At 45.6% G+C, this 16,716-nt stretch overlaps 1 protein-coding gene across 3 annotated transcripts in view; it reads right to left on the minus strand.

Annotated features, from left to right (window-relative positions):
* Nucleotides 1-212: 212 nt before the first annotated feature.
* MAP3K3 (mitogen-activated protein kinase kinase kinase 3) overlaps nt 213-16,716 on the minus strand; it is a 53,282-nt gene continuing 36,778 nt past the window's right edge. For 2 of the 3 annotated variants that reach the window (XM_042857148.2, XM_005309625.5), the window contains 6 exons: nt 15,658-15,849; nt 13,666-13,814; nt 11,659-11,790; nt 10,540-10,669; nt 7,542-7,719; nt 213-5,021 (listed from right to left, as the gene is read on the minus strand). In XM_042857148.2, coding sequence (XP_042713082.1) covers nt 4,793-5,021; nt 7,542-7,719; nt 10,540-10,669; nt 11,659-11,790; nt 13,666-13,814; nt 15,658-15,849 — 1,010 coding nt within the window. In that variant the 3' untranslated portion in view covers nt 213-4,792. The remainder of the gene's footprint in view (nt 5,022-7,541; nt 7,720-10,539; nt 10,670-11,658; nt 11,791-13,665; nt 13,815-15,657; nt 15,850-16,716) is intronic. The other variant, XM_042857149.2, reaches the window with a different exon arrangement.

Genomic DNA, 16,716 nt, shown 5'->3' on the forward strand with positions numbered 1-16,716 from the left:
AAAATACGAGAGAGACAAGGTGGGCGAGGCAATGCCTTTTATTGGGACAACTTCTATGGGTGGAAAGGACAGCTGAGCTTCAAAGAGCTCCATGAAGCTCGACAGCTTGTCACTTCCATCAGAAGTTGGTCCAATAAGATATTACGTCACTCATTTTTTCTCTTCCGTCTGTAAGGAACACACACGAGCATTGACACCGCCTGAGAAGCCAGTTTTCATATAAATGATAATTTTATTGTAAAGAAACGATACATTGGCCTGGCTTTGCACTGCAAGCCCCCGGTCGGTATACATAATCAGATAAACTACTGATTCAAGGTCTTCTGCACAATCCAGGTTAAGACAGTAATATCTCCCTGCTACCCATAGGTCGTGTCAAACACGTGGTTACGGACTCCAGAATCCTCTAAACTGCTTCCCAGGCACGTCTCCCTCCCAGCTGGGAAATTCAAACCCAATTCAGTGTGATCAGCTCCTAATGTTGCCTGGGAAAGTCCCAGGAGCCTCTGGGAGCTGGTGCCCAAATCCCACGGGGAATTCAGCTCCCTTAGGCCTCTGAAAAATCAGTCAATTCCCAATTGCAGGGACAATGCCTGGGTGCCGAACACAGGTTTCAGTTCACTTTCAGACACTTAATCCCCCCAGCAGCCACAGTGACTAAGCACCAATCACTGGGCACTCGTCCTATCTGCTGTATGGTGCTGGACACCTGGCCTCTGCATACCAGGGAACGGTTATACAGTGGGGATATACATTTCCTGAGGCATCAACAAGTTCTACAGGCCCTGCTGGCACCTCAGAAATCATGTGCGTCACCAAAGTAGGCACCAATTCCCCTATGGATCAGTTTGTTTTGCTTATTAACAGCAAAATAAAGGGAACTGCTTTCGTGATCTACAGCTTTGGAATATTTTTTTTCCATGCACAGAAGCCAAATTGCTGCAATTTGCAGTGACTGGGAGAGAAATCAGATCTACTGGAGAGCAAGTGGATAACCTGGAATGCACAGAATCGTCACACCAAGACCAAAATGCCAATTTTTTGTTTCCTCACAAGCTCAATGGGAATGAAATCCCCTCCACGCTTGGTTTGTTCCAATGCTAAGTTGATTGCATGGAACGTGCAGGTGAGGCATTCAGCAATCTCCTTTCTAATGGGGATTTTGCAGCTATTTCACCTTAATGATTTGAGGTCTTAACTGTCCCAGGAGCAATGGTTTACTACAGGGTTATCCTTCAGAGATTCTATTCTCTTCATTACTGCAGGACCTTTCACTTGAGGATCCTAGAGCTCATAAGCATTGAGTCTCCCTCCCTTCCCGGGAGGAGCAGCTGCAGATGTAAAATGAGATTTGCGATAGTCACGACTGCTTAGTTTTAGGCAGATCCCTCAAATGGGCTCTATTGGCATTGCCAGAGTTGTGTACAAGACAAGAGGCCTTACAAGAGTGGATACAAATGCCCACTCTAAGGCCCCTTTATGCGGACGGGGCCTAGTGTGAATGAGAGTCAGTCCTCAAGGTTGCTCCACTTGGGACAGATGGAAGATTTTCAGTTTGCATGAATGGGGGTGAGTGCCTGACAGGCCCGGTGAGGAACCAAAGGCGGCATTTTGGGTTGGCACTACTCGTTCTACACCATCAGCAAATGCTCTGCAAAACCAGCTGCTTTTGTTTTTCCTTTTTAAATTCATAAAGGTGTCAAATTTATTTCCCCCTGTAACAGTCGAGTCGATATATATAAAAATCACCAAATATGATATTTTACGATATAAATAAAAGTATGAGGCATCAATGTTTACATGATGTAAAAAGAGCTAAAAAAGAGCGATATAAACTACATTCATAAAAGTGCATCTCCAAACATACAAGTAATGCTTTGGCTTGTACTTGTGCCGAACGGGCGGCATTGGGTCAGGTACTGGAATACAAGAAGTCCGAGCTGGCTTACCATGTTCTCAAAGACAGAAGTCTTCTGTCACTGTACAACTGCAATTTACTCTTCCATTAATAAAAACTGGAATACAAGTGTATACGCAGAGTAGGCACATTTCAGCATAGGTGGGGAGTGCCAAAGCTCTGGATAAGATCAGAGGCTCTGGCAGGGTAAAGGACTTGGCACGTCAGTCCAGAATGCTATTTGCTCTGCTCCAGAACAGCGTTCCAGGGATACGTATGAGGTAAAAGCCACAACAGATCCTGAGGATTTAGTTGCTTTGAAACGTTAAACAAGTTGCACCATTTCCTCAGCCCCCTATTCTATTCTCCCAAACAGTGATGTGCTGGGTAATAAGTAAAGACCACAGAAGAGGCCTTGGTCAGTTCTGTGAGGACAAGCTGGGTAAAGAGGGGCCAAAGAAGAATGCTGTATTGGTCCTCACGGCTGCTGTACACCTGCAAGTTAAATTCTGTAGCAGGAAAAGGCTCTGATCTTTGGTACATTTCAAAAGGTAAGAGCTGGCTGCGAGTGCTAAAACCACAGGCTTGAATAATGCTGCCATTGGCCCAATGGAAGGACTACTCAGTCCTATCGAGAACGAGTCCAATTTTCCATTGTCCTGCGCCTTATGTGGTCATTTGCACCAGTGCAAAGCGTGTGTGTAAAATGCTCCCAAAGCAGAGTGGTAGTGTTATACCCCCACTTTGCACTGGTGCAAGTGATGACAATGCATAGGGCAACCGAGAGTGAGGCTGTATGTTTTTAAAAGGGACACCATCTGGGACATTTTGGCTCAAAATCCAGGTTTTTGTAAAATCAACAGATGTGTTTCCACAGGAATTCAATAATTTCTGAAAAGATGCTTGCAACCCAAACACTGCATCCTTGTGTCAGTGGCTGAGAGCCGGAAAGTGAAACTGACTAGAAACTGATTACAATCACTAGTCTGCTTTCACTGCTTACACATGTCTCTCAGTTTGGTCCATGAAAGCCATTTTAGATTACGCCTTTTCAGTTTTATTAACCCAAGGTGTTATTTACTCCTAGGTGAGGAGCCTGTTTAATAAAACCATGACTTAATCTGCCACAAGTGTGCCTTTAAATGAGGTCTTATTACCTTCAGTCCTCTGTGTCACTAAGACCAGGACTAGTGTACCAACCAAAATGCAGCGTTTGAGACTAGCAAGTCACCAGGGGCAGAGATATCAGAAGCTTGGTACATATCCATGGCAAGAAACAATAGGGCAGGGGTTCCTCAAACTTCATTGCACCGCGAGCCCCTTCTGACAACAAAAATTACACCACCACCCCAGGAGGGGGAGGAGCCCGGCCAAGCCCCACCGCCCCGGGCGGGGTGGAGGCAGGTGGGGGGGCTGAAGCCTGAGGACTTCAGCCCTGGGCAGGGTCCCTATAACCTGAGCCCAACCACCCAGGGCGGAAGTTGAAGCCTGAGCCATGCTGCCCAGGACTCTGGCTTGGGCTTCGGCCCCAGGTGGTGGGGCTTGGGCCCCAGCAAGTAGAAAGCCACCCCTGGCGACCCCATTCAAACAGTTTGAGAACCACTGCAACAGAGCGAAGTGGTCTGTGTATGTTATGCCTCTCTCTCTTGGGGACCAATCCCATTTTTCCAGGCGATTTTAGACAGGCATAACAAATGCTCTTTACCTTTGCCTCATTAACTGACATGTCTCAGTTACAAAAGCTTCTCTAACATGTTTTTGTTTTTTTAAAAAGATCATAGAAACCTGAAACAAATATTTGCACATATACTGAAACATGCAGGGAAAGATCACCTTTGGTTTCAGCCTAGAACGCCCAGTGAACTAGTGTCCAGAAAACTCCTCCCTATGCAAGGAAGGGCAACCCATTTTCTTCATGTAGCTTTGCCAGTCTGGCCTAATGCAAGTATTTAACCTTTCCCTGAAGTAAGTTCTCTGGCAGCATTGAAATCATCTTTGGTTTAAGGGATTGGTATAAATAGTTTATCACTTGAAAAGACAGGTGCAGCGGAAAGCCGTCCTGCGAACTCTCCCTTCCAGAAGAGGTTTGTTTGGAACAAGAAGTCTTAGGGAGGTACAGTGAGTAGGATAACTTTGGCCTTGAAAGTCAAGTATGGACTCTCTAACCTCGCTGGGAGAGCCCTTTAGCACAGGCCCTATAAAGCACGTGTTCTGCTGGAACTCCTTTCTAATTATCCTGACATTTGGATAGCAAAACAACTCCCCCTCCCACCCCGAACCCCAGGTTTCATTATAAAATAATACTATTCACATATTTTCTGAATCAATATTTTCTGAACACCTTCAGATGCTGAATACTTAAGAAGAAAAATAGATAATTATATAGAGAGCGCGTGCTCAATGACACATGGCTTTGCTGGATTCTTGGACTGTAGAAGCCTGGAAAGACCTAGCAGTCTGGAAAACAGAGCCATCCACACTGTAAAGCCCGCTGCGGAGAGCGGGTTTGGGTGGCTGTCGTATGTTTCTACTCTGAACATAGCTCCTCCGGGTCCCACTTTGGTTCAGATTTCTGTTGCCTACGTACATTCAACAAGAAGCTTCCTAGATCCCTCTGCTTGTGCCTGCAGAAAACATGCAGCCAGCTGCAACCTCACAAGCTAACAAGGACAAAATGCAGCTCTGTGTTGCACAGCCATTGGTAGAATGAGCATCAGTCCAGCAAAACATACCAGGACACAAGGCCACACCCCAGGTTCCTCAGCATCGCTTGCCCAGAGGACTAGGACAGCTGAGACAGCATTTTGAAGACGCAGCTCCACAACGGTCATTTGCATGGTTTCACCAGGCAGGGGCATTGAAAGCCCAGAGTGAACTGCTGGCATGGGAGGTAATTCAGTACAGGAGCTGTGCAAAGTGATGTCTGAGCAGCTCTTCGGCTGAAGGTCTCTGCCGGGCTTCCACAAAGATTCGCTTTAGAAAGTCCCGGCAATGTTCCGATATGTGAGAAGGGAGCTGGGGGTTGGTTGGCTGGGTGGCAATTTTGAAAATGGCTGCCATGGCTTCATATTCTGCCCAAGGTGGTTTCTCGGTCAGCATCTCGACGACAGTGCAGCCGAGACTCCTGTAGAAGCAGACAGGAAAAAAATATGAGACAGAGCTTCATACGATAATGCTTAGCATTTACGGAGGAATTCCTGGCAGCAGGTGGTCAGGTACAGCTCTGCTCGGAAAAGGGACTATAAAAATGACCTCATACTCAGATCTATTCCCTGCATGGATTCCAAGCCAGATCTGCTGACTACTTTTTACTACTGTGCTGAGAGTTGGCAGCTCTGGGAGAGGGAACTGGGTTCCATTGTGGCTCACACAGCATCAACAATTTCTTAAGTTACAACTGTGCAGCCCTATGCCCTCAAACTCTGTCCTCAGTTAACACCTGTGCTACCCACTGAAGGCAACAGATCCACACAGATGCCACTAACAGCATCATTTGACCTTCTGAACTCGTATCACAGGTGCTGGTGCAGGAGTAGGATAACACCCAGCTGAACTCTCAGATCCCAGGGGGAGGTTTGCAGGGCTGCAAGATAGAAAAGAGCTCTTTGTACCTGTGAACTGAGTAAATCAGAGATGTGTAATCCCACCAGGCCATTTTGACAAAAACACTTTTCAGAGTAGAAAGACACTAAGCCTTGCTATCCTTGTGTGGAAGAAAAGCTCGTATTATCCCCCATTTTAGAGAGACACAAAGTCAGCAGTGATTTGATGCACGTGTAGCTCCGGTGACTCGAATGGAAGTGTGCTTGTGTATGATGGCAGTGAATTTTGCTCAAGAAGAATTAAGTGACCTGCTCAAGGCCAAGACGGAATCACTGACAGACATGAGCAGTTCCTGGCTTCCAGATCACACTTCCTGCTACACCTCTACCCCGATATAACGATGTCCTCGGGAGCCAAAAAAATCTTATTGTGTTATAGGTGAAACCGCGTTATATTGAACTTGCTTTGATCCGCCGGAGTGTGCAGCCCTGCCCCCCCGCAGCACTGCTTTACCGCGTTATATTCAAATTTGTGTTATATCGGGTAGGGTTATATCAGGGTAGAGGTGTATTAAATAGGGAAAAATTCCCCATTCATCTTTAAAACTAAACTCTTCTGATCTGTGCCACAAAGAATAAGATGTTCCATCAAAGGCAGAATCCCCATGAATCACCAAAGCAGGGGAGGAAAGGAATTAAATCTGATGCATACACAAGTACCAGTTTCTTGACAAGGTTTAAACCCAACAAAAAAAAGTTAACACTGATTTCCCCGCAGTCTTTCTAAGACTTAGTAAGAGAGTACAGAAAATGTAAACCATGTGTGCTGATGTGCTGGGGTTTGCTCAAGATCAAGCAGGGATATTTTACTGTTTAGACTGATTTATACCGTTTAAGCAGATCCAGTTTCTTTAAGATATTCAGCAAACAGCAGGAATGTTTTTCATGTCAAGTTTTTCCAGCAATAACAAATAACTCACATATTTTGCTATTTAAGAAAAAAACTGGAGAGGCCTGCAGCGGTGGCTGAGCGCCAGGTGGCAGGATCGGTTACGTTTCTGTGTCTCCTCTATACACATTACTTAGAGACTAACATGGAATTGGAAAATTCTGACCCCAAAATAACCATCAGGATTGTAAAGCCTGGAGCTCAGCCAACAGCAGCGCCTCTCTGATGGGAATGGACCACTGTCAGCATCAAAAGGAAATTTACAACTGCATCAATCCCGGGGGGGATGCACATGTGCTCCACGCTTTCCCAGAGATTCCTAGTTGGGAGAGACCACTGTATACTGGGAAAAATTTTCAGTTACAATTCTGTTAAGTAGTTGTATGAAAAATAATGCAGTCCTCATTTAATTAAGGAGACATAAGCACTGCTTTTACCAGTAACTCTTATTAAAGCTGCACAACTTAACTATGGCCCTGGCCAGTCCACTGTCTCCAGAAACTAATACTTTAGGGATTTGGGACTGTTAATTCCTCTATTGCGTGAGTACTGTTTCCTGACTTGTGCTAATCATAGTGTGTTTACAATTTCCATATGTCTGTCTGTTCACCTCAATCCTGACCTACAGCTCCCCTGCTATCCCAGTCGGAGGCATTCCCTCCTCACAGTTCTGTCAATGCACCAAAATCCTAACCTGTGTCTATAAGTGCTGTGCACGCTTATGGCACTGAAGACAAACTGAAAACAGGACTCTATCCCAAGTGGCTTTCTGTCTAACCTAGATGTGACACAGTTAAAGGATACAGGAAGGATGGAAGTACAATAAAAGAGAGTCAGTCTTGAACACAGACATCTTGATAGGAGGAAAGAAACTGCCTCCATGTGATGATGTAATAGTTAGAGGGACCACAGACTTGCCGAATGGATTTTTGAAGATGAAATTGCATGATACGCTCCGCAGCAGCCCCGGGTCTCATGCTGTGATCAGCTAGCCCAAATTGTGTCAAACTCATTTTCATTTTTGATTCAGGCTAAATTTGAATCCAAATCTACAGAGGCAGGGCTGATTCATTAACAACTGACCACATCACCTATGACAAGAAAAGCTGTGACTCTCTGTGGAATATAGATAAAGCTCTGAGCAATTCCTCACCATACGTCTGCTTTCCTTCCATAACCCTCTCCGCTGATCACCTCTGGACTCATCCAGTATGGCGTGCCGGTGACAGAGCGGATACCTGTTCCAGACATACAGATGGTCTGCAGCCGTTTGCTGGCCCCGAAGTCCCCAAGCTTCACATTCCCAGCAGAGTCACGGAGAATATTGGCTCCTGGAGGGAAAAGAATTCAGGCAGCTGTTGTACAATTCTGCTCTCGGATTTGTAACCTGTAGAGTTTACATCTGATCCAGATGTGCCTGGGTCCATGATAGGATCTTTCCCAATTAAGCCTCTGGTGACCTGCTATGCCACCATCTTTGTTCTCCAGGCTGCAATCAAGCCATTTGTCAACAACTGCCACTTTAGGGAAAAACACAAGGAAGTGAAGGGGGGAAGTGCTGAGTCAGTGTTCTCATTGTTGCAGTGTCTGCAAACAGGTCTGGCAACCTATAAAGGGCCCCTCTGGTCAATGGCTGAGACTGTACATAGCTCTGCTGAGAGGGGTCTTGTCTGAGGGCAGGTTTGGTGTATATTCTGCTTGCCAGAAAGCAAAGATTAGCAGATGGAACTAATTAGATGACTGAACTCCTGCAATGAACAAGTTAGCCTATGTTATCTGCTTGGAGGTCCTGTTTACCCTGGCCAGAGGGAACTGGCAGATGGAGGCTTGCTATATAGATGTACGTTAGAGCCTAAGAAGGGCCTTTTTCACTCCCTTCAAGCTCGCAATGGGATCTGGAGCCCCTCACTGTTGCTGTCTGATAAACCTTATGTACACCTGCTCTGTCTTATGTCAAGTGCCCTCTGTAGGGCAGTCTTAGGTTTGCAGGGCCCTATGCAGAGTATTATAGGGGTCCATCCAGTTCCCTGGAGGCAAGTGTGTCAATCTGGCATTGAGGATGGGGATGTACCAATGAGTAACCTGCCAGGGAGCACAATGCTCATGTGACTAGCTTTAAGGTGAATGTACAAGACCCAGCAGGAAGATGCTGTTTTTGCACCAACGACTCCCTCATCTTTATCAGCCTGGTAATGATGTGAGGACCTACAGGCCTGCATAGGATACTCCACCTTCAACCAGAATGCTCCCCCCGGCCCTCCACTGGATAACAGAAAACTGTGCTGACAACTATTGTTAACCCTTAGGAGACTGGTTGGCTCCTAAGAGGATAATACTAGGAACTGGCAGTTTAAGGATTTTGTGGGTCACACAGGACATTAGTGCAGGAGGCCGGAGAAGATTTTCTGCAAGGGGGAGGTAAGATTGGTTTGGACAGCAGCCTGAAGGAAATCCTGCTGTCAGAAGCTGTTGCTGGATCTAGATGTGGTGTTCTTAAGGCATGTCCACCAATGAGGAGGTAGCAGTTTGGCCAGGCATAGGCTAATCTAGGAGGGAACCAAAAAAGAAGCGAAGTAGGTGACAGCAGGTGGGGAGCGAGGGAATCAGCCAGGAACAAAACCTCCCTTTGTCGGGATGTGGGAGAAAGGGCTCAATTGCAGAGGAGGGATTTTAAAGATTATAGCTCCCCATGAAACCATCCTTATTAGAACCACCAAATGTCAGCTCCTCCAGAAGCTGCAAAGTGGAGAACAGCGCTGCAACGTTGAACTCTACAGGATTTTATGAAAATATGCTAATGAGCGTGAATATAATGTAACTGGAATATGCTTCATGCAAAAGGTCTCTTGTAAGGTATCATTACAAAGCTTATAATTTACTGAGTGTGGTCATCCTATTTGTATAAATGTATCACTCTTGTATCTGAAACTAGAAATATGAAATATAACAGATCCTTTGTAATTATGCAAAGTGTGGGTCATTAATGGTGGTTTAGAATCTAGATGGCTCCCATCAACTAGGACAACTGACTGTAGATGGCTCTGTTTACTTGCAAGTCTTCCTGTATACATGTGTGCTGGCAAGTGGGTAATGAAGTCTTACAGTGACATGTGACCATGTGTGAATTGGAATCCATCTTTAACCTGGTGCTTTTCCATTGAGAAGGAAGGGTGGGAACCCAGAGAGGGACAAAGGATTCCCACTTTGTGCAAAAGGGGGTGGAAGAGAACAAAGGGGGCTGCAGTCATGAGAAATCCCTTAGCTACCACCTGAGTTAAAACAAGGATTGTACAGGGAAAAGGACTGGGCCCAGACTAGGAAGGCATCCAGTCTGTGAAAGAAGGTTATTGAAACATTTCTCAGGGCAAGATTTTATCTGTATTCAGCTTCTTACTGTATTAGGCTTAGACGTGCGCCTTTTATTTTACTTGGTAAAATACTTTGTTCTGTCTGTTATTACTTGGAACCACTTAAATCCTACGTTTGTATTTAATAAAATCACTTTTTACTTATTAATTAACCCAGAGTATTTATTAATACCTGGGGGGGAGCAAACAGCTGTGCATCTCTCTATCAGTGTTATGGAGGGCGAACAATTTATGAGTTTACCCTGTATAATGCTTATTAAAACAGATTTATTTGGGATTTGGACCCCACTGGGAGTTCGGTATCTGAGTGCTGGAGACAGAAGCACTTCTTAAGCTGTTTTCAGTTAAGCCTGCAGCTTGTGGGGGACGTGGTTCAGACTTGGATCGGTGTTTGCAGCAGGCAAGTGTGTCTGGCTCGAACCAGGCAAGGGACTGAAGTCCCAAGCTGGCAGGGAAAACAGGCTCAGAAGTAGCGTAGTTACATCAGGTGGCAGTCCCAAGTGGGTTTCTGTGACCCAACCCGTCACAAGTGCATACAGCTCTCCTCTTTCTGTAGGTTGCTGATAAAGGCCCTTATGTACCGCTGACTGTTCTGGGCCCTGAGAAGGCCATCATAAAGGAGATGTCACACCGATGGCTCAAGCTGGAGGCTTCCAAGAGTGTGTTTAGTTTTTAACAAACCCCAAACATGACATACAGTCTCCTAGATAAATGCTCAGCCCCCCATCTTCACAGATTCCTGTGTTGGTGCATACATGCCCGAGACCGGCCTGATGCTCTCACCCTTTATGTCCCTGTGCACGATCATGTTGCTGTGAAGGTAGGAGACACCCTCAAGAATCTGGCGGGTGTACTTCCGGGTCACGTTTTCCGTCAGTGCACCATAGGCCTTCAGCTGGTCTTTCACTGAACCCTATACCAAAAAGCAAACGGAAAAGATTCGCTCAGAAATGACAAGCCACAGGATCGGGAGAATCCATTCATTACCCAAGAGATTGTGCTCACAGCATGGTTAGCTATTCTGAGCTGCAAACTAGCTGAAAAATAATTTTTTCTACCAAAAAAATCTCTTCAGCTCCTTGTCCTCTGGGGTAGAGAGATCAGACTGTCTTGACTTCTCCTTGGTGGCTGTCACAAATAATGGATCCCAGGTAGGATGGAATATGAAAATACTCTAATCCTTTCAAGGGGACCCGATATCTGGTGTCTGCTTGGATATTGCACAGTTCAATGCAGGACTACCAGCTAACAACTTTTTTTTGCCAACAGGATATGAAAAAAAAAGCAACAACTAAGTACAGTAACTACACTAACAACTTTGGAACAGGAGAGACTCCAGTAGGACACAGGTTCCATCTCACTGCCCCAACATGTTTTCCAACCAGTGAACTTATCTGTATTCTGGAGGCACCTACAACATGGTATGCGCCTTCCAAACACACAGGAAGAAACAATCTCTGCCAAGAGCTTCCAATCAGATGCAGAGTGGGAGGGCAGGGAAATGTTTAAAAATACACTATCACATATTTTTGTTGTATAATAAATCCTCAGTTTGCCCCAACTGTTTGTTTATTGGTTGTCTAATTTCTTGCGGGTTTTGTAGGAAGAGGCATTTAAAGGAAGAGAGAGGCATGGCCTTAGAGAGGAGTTCAGGGAGATTGTTCCATGCACAGAATACAGGAAGGTGACGTGGGAGAAATGGACAAGTGGGTGGTTGAGTCTGGGATACTTCCATAAGAAAAATGAAGAGAAGTAGGAAGGGGCAGAGCCGTGACAGGCCATCAAGGCTGAACTTAAAATGTTCAGAAAGAGTAACCAGTTGAGAAGGTTTGAAGCGTGGGGTGACCTGATCAGAGTAACAGGCAAGGATGACAATTCTAGAGGATGTGTTTGCTCTCTTACCCCAGGCATATACTCCATGAAAATGGTCAAGGTCTTCTCCGCTCGGTCCCGGAGGCAGCCATAATACTGAACAATGCGGTCATGCTGGAGATTCTTCAGCAGCTGGATCTCACACTCCAGCGCGCTCACTTCCTACAGATGTTGAGAGAGCAGGTTAGGTACAGTACATAAGGACCACCCCCTTTCAACAACCCTTGCCCATGACACTTCCACGATGCTACTAATCTGACGCCTTGTGTCTGTGGGCTCAGTGTAAACCTATCCTCCGTATGGCATTAGCTAAGGCAGACCCTGGAAAAAGTGAATGTTCTAGCTACTACCAGGTTAATGTTTATTGTGTAAAAAGTTTGTACATATGATTGGAGGTGCTTCACATGTAATAAGGTCTAGCAGACAGGCAGTGCTGTCCAGTGGGCTGAGTACCGGAACTCCTGGCTTCTAGTCTTAACTACCAATGTCTTACTACATGGCTTTGGCCAAGTCATTCAAAAAATAAATTATTTCACCAGTTGTAACATGGGAATAGTCCCTTCCTCCTGGACTGGAGGGTTGTGAGGTTTTTGTTTGTTTGTTTTTTAAAACAGTAACTGAATAGAAAGCCCCGCAGATATGCTAGGAGTGAGTGTGTAGTATCCTCAGCCCTTTAGATACCAAGGTATTTCTTAGACGCCCTTAACCTAAGAATTTCAATCACTGGTTTCCTGCCCAGATTTATGCTAGTGAGTTTTACTCAAATTCAAGCTTAGGAAGGGATGCTGATCTTGTAGGATCTAAAGTGTCTGCAACCACACACATGAAGATTCTCTCCTTTTTCCTTGTCACAGATGCAACAGAGTTTTATAGTACAATGGCAGAAGGGCTATCCAACAATTTCAGGCTGAATCAGAGATCCTGACTGCACAGGAAACACATTGGATTCTCCCAGAGAATGAACACGCTGACCCTTAAAGGTATCAGAGCACAACTGGTTTGTAGAACAGCAGCATGGTACCCCCCCCGCCCCCTCCCCACAAGCATTCCCACTGATTCAGTCCTCCAGACCCTGAAACAGTCTCCTCTGCCACAGGCCAGATTTTTCTCTCTCATTTGTGGAGAGGTTGCATCTTTTCAAGAGGGAGGAACTAGCCACTACACAGATAAATGAAATCAGGTTTGGGGTGTCAGCGCCTCCAAAACACATTCCAGCCTGTTCTCCCTTGGCCCAGCATCACCATCTGATTTACAGCAGAGATTCGGTGTAAATGAGGGCCCACTATGGTCAGGGCCTCACTTAAATTGGGATCCTAATCCCCATTGCTCAGTTAGAACAATTAAATCTCCATGGACCAATTCTCCCGCCTCACAGTGAACTCGCTAGATGTTGGGAAGCTGGCATGTTAAACTGGCAAGGAGGCCCCTGATGGCAATGCACATTAGAGTCAGGGTGCAGGCATCAGCAAGTTACTCCATTACTCTTGCAGGCCATGCACCCAATGGCCCCCTGCTCCCATTTCAACTGGAATGCCAGTTAAAACTGCTAAGAGAGCCAAGTTCTCAGCCTGGACGTACAGTCTTCCTTTTGGCCAAGAAATTAGATATCCAAGTTCAGTTTGTTTAGAGAATAATAAATCTTTAGAAACTTCCTGTAATGGGTCAACATAAGATTTACCATTTTTTTACCCTTAAGGGGGCTTCGCAAACACAAAATTGTATGTCAAACCCCCAAATGTCTCAGTGTTAGTTTTTCTCATGCACTTTGTCTAACAAGGCCAATGGTAGCCACTCAGCACCCACAAGGAACTTCGCAAAAAGCCAGTAAGGGATGGAGGACCAAAAGTAGAGTAAGGAAATAGATTTCAGTTTCAAGCTTAAGCTATTCTCAACACTAACAGAAGAGTGATTTTTAAATGACTCCTTGCAGCCTGGAGCCCTAGCACAGGCAGCGGAAGATGTTAGCTTCCAGAGAGACAGACAAAATCTCAGTCTGCATGGTTAGGTTTGGCAGCTTTGAGGAGTTCTTTCAAATACCTTGCTTGTTTCAGGACTGTCTGGGTCAAACTGGACCTGTTTAGCTGCAAGCTCTCTGCCAGTGTCCACATCGTAGCACAAGTACACACGACCAAAGGCACCCTGTCCCAGAAGTTTCCCTCGTCGCCAGTTTATTGGGGCACTTGGAGCTGCAAACACAATCATAATTTGCCCTGTTACAGTGCTAGTTGAAGATCACAAGGTGCTGTACAAACATTAATCCTATTACAAAGAGATTTCAATATCCATATTACAGCTGGGAAGTGACTCTCCCGAGGTTGGTGAGTCAGTGGCAGAACCCTGACTAAAATTCAGGGCTCCAACATGCACTCCTAGACCCCTGCTCTAATCACTGAATCACACTCATGCTAAAATGAACACATGGAACACAACGTAACGAAATGCCACTTGGCGCATATGTCCCAAGTGGTTTCACTGAACTTAGTGACGCTTCACTCCATCAGGGGTTCCACTGAGATAAATCCATTAGAATGCAGCCATCATCTCTGGCCAGGTAAGTGGTCTATTGCTTTGGAATGCAGCATTTCCTCCCCCTCAGCATCCACTCAGGAGAAGCTGCTATTACCTTAGGGGGAGGGAGGTGAATATTAAATCCCTAATCTTGCCACAGTTGCTCCCTCCAGGGAATAAAAAGGAGCTGGGTGTCTTGCTAAAGGCTAGTTTACACTGGCAGCACTAGAGGAGTGTTTTGTGATGGGACAAAACCTTTGTTCTGTATAAATAGGAAACTCTGGTGTCAGATTCTAATAACTGAGCTCAGTTTTCCACTGAACTACATATTTTGCAGTCATTTAGACCAGCACACAGAGAGAAACGGGAGTAACACTAAATCAGTGTTTTACCGCCACTTTGCCTCCAATTACAAAGAAAAGTCTGTAAACAAAGTATTTTCATTATAAAAAACAAGCAGCAAGCAGCCAATTTGAGGATGCAAAGAGGCATAAAGAATTGACTTTGCTATTGGGAGTCAATGTTTTAAAGAGATACATTTGATTTAGTTACTTTGTTTTAAACAGTTAACCCCTACATTTGTCACTAAACTTAACTTTCAAAGTTACTGCACAAGATCTTTGATGCTCTCCACATTCTAACACTTTGTCCTGTCGTACCTATTTTTATGAGGAAATAACTTGGATATTTTTATTCTTTACAAACTGAAACTTTCCCAAACAAGTCCAGGGTTCCATTAACATGGAAATAAATCTTACTACCAGGAATCACAAAAACAAAAATAATTCTTAATTAGTAACATACTGTAGTCTGCAAGCCTCATTCTACACAAGATAAACAGTACCAATGAAATAAACAGCTCTTTAAGAACTGCTTAAAAACCCTGGACATCACCTGGATTCAGCTGATTTCAGATTTTACCTTGTGCTTTTTAATAGGAAAGCCAATTCTTTCAGCGTGAGCTTGCAGCAAACAGACCACTACTGGTACGGATCATGGAGAGGAACAGTGCTGGGTATTTTAGGGACTGCTGTCAAAGTATTTTTAAATCCACATGTTCTTATTTAGTGACACCAGAGCTATTTCAGGCATAACCAGTTACTGGAATTTCTCTTACATAGTCAGATCATAATGTACCAAAATGGGAATTGCTGAACAGTGAGACCAGGACACTGACTGGGATGCAGAAAACAAGCCTGATATTCTATGTCTGGAAATGCTTTCCTAGCTGGACTCTCACTGGCTTCTCCCACCACAAGTGGGAGCAGAAGGAGCACCAAGCTCTGAGACAATTCGTTTCTGAGCATCAGGACCCATCGACCAGAGGAGCCAGAGTAGATGGCCATGTTCAAATGCAACCCTGAGGCTGCATGGCTTTGGAGCACTTTGTCCTAGTGAAGCTCTTGGACAGACGGACACCAACTCCAGGTCCACTAAATTAAGGGCCTTCTCCCCTCATCCATGCTGCCTTCCCTCGGCACCCATTGCCCCAGATTGGCTGCTTTGGCACCTGACACTTACATTTGGTTGGAATGTTCCTTTCCTGCACGGTAAGGGCATTCTCGCTGTCAGCACTCCGCAGGCGCCCACGGGGGTCCAGGTACTGCAATGCCAGGCCCAGATTCTCCCCGTTGGTGCTCAAGGAGCGGCTTGACGGCACTAGCGTGAATAGGTTCCCTTGGTGCCGCCGTATCCGGGGGAACGTCCTCCGGCCTGAAGATATTAACAATGGGGAAGAGGGAGCGGAGGAGACCGTTAAGTGTTGCCAAATAACCTAGGCACAAACAGGAAAGCATGGCCAGAGACCAGAGTCCTGGGGGAAGGGGAAACCAGACATGTGAAATCCACCACAGTGCAGGTCACACGCTGAAACATGCACATTCAGAGAGTATGCTACTTGAGCGCAGGACAACTTACCCTCCATCATAATCAAGAGAGACAGGAGGGGGAGTCACTTTACTGCCCTCACTCTGAGGCATACCTCCTCTGCAGCCTCACCAAGCTCCAAACAGGAACTTACTCTTAAATTAAAGCAAAGTTTGAGGAGCCTTAGTGGGCAAGCTGCCATGCAAGCTCCGAAGCTTGCTAATGGCCACACAGGCTGCAGTAAGAGGACTGAGAGACTGGCTTGCCAGATAACACCCCAGGCTTACAAACACAGCACAGCACAAGGGGTAGTTAACTAGGGTATGCAGGCTAAGACTAATTTAATCTCTAAAATTACCCAAGCAGCCAGCAGGTCATCTAACAGACTTATTCCTTTAAATCCATCAGTGTCTTACTAAAAGGAAGCTTTAAAGACTCTTTAAAGTGAGCCGGACGAGGTATAGCTGGTGCCAAAGATCCACGCAGGATAAAAATAGCAGAGGGGATCCCCAAGGTAGAAGCCTCTTTATGTCACAGTCTCCAGCCTGTGGCCAATGTGCTTATTCATCATCCCAGGGAAGGCACTGTTCAGCAAGGATGCTCTCAGAGAGGGAGGGCAGAGATGGAGCAAAGGATAGCAAGCCTGCATCAGTAGGGAAACCTGGTATCACACATGGCAGCATGCATCTTGAGCTACCACCACCATGCATGGCA

This window comes from Chrysemys picta, chromosome 24 (genome assembly GCF_011386835.1).
Source record: "Chrysemys picta bellii isolate R12L10 chromosome 24, ASM1138683v2, whole genome shotgun sequence".
Lineage (NCBI taxonomy): Eukaryota > Metazoa > Chordata > Testudines > Emydidae > Chrysemys > Chrysemys picta.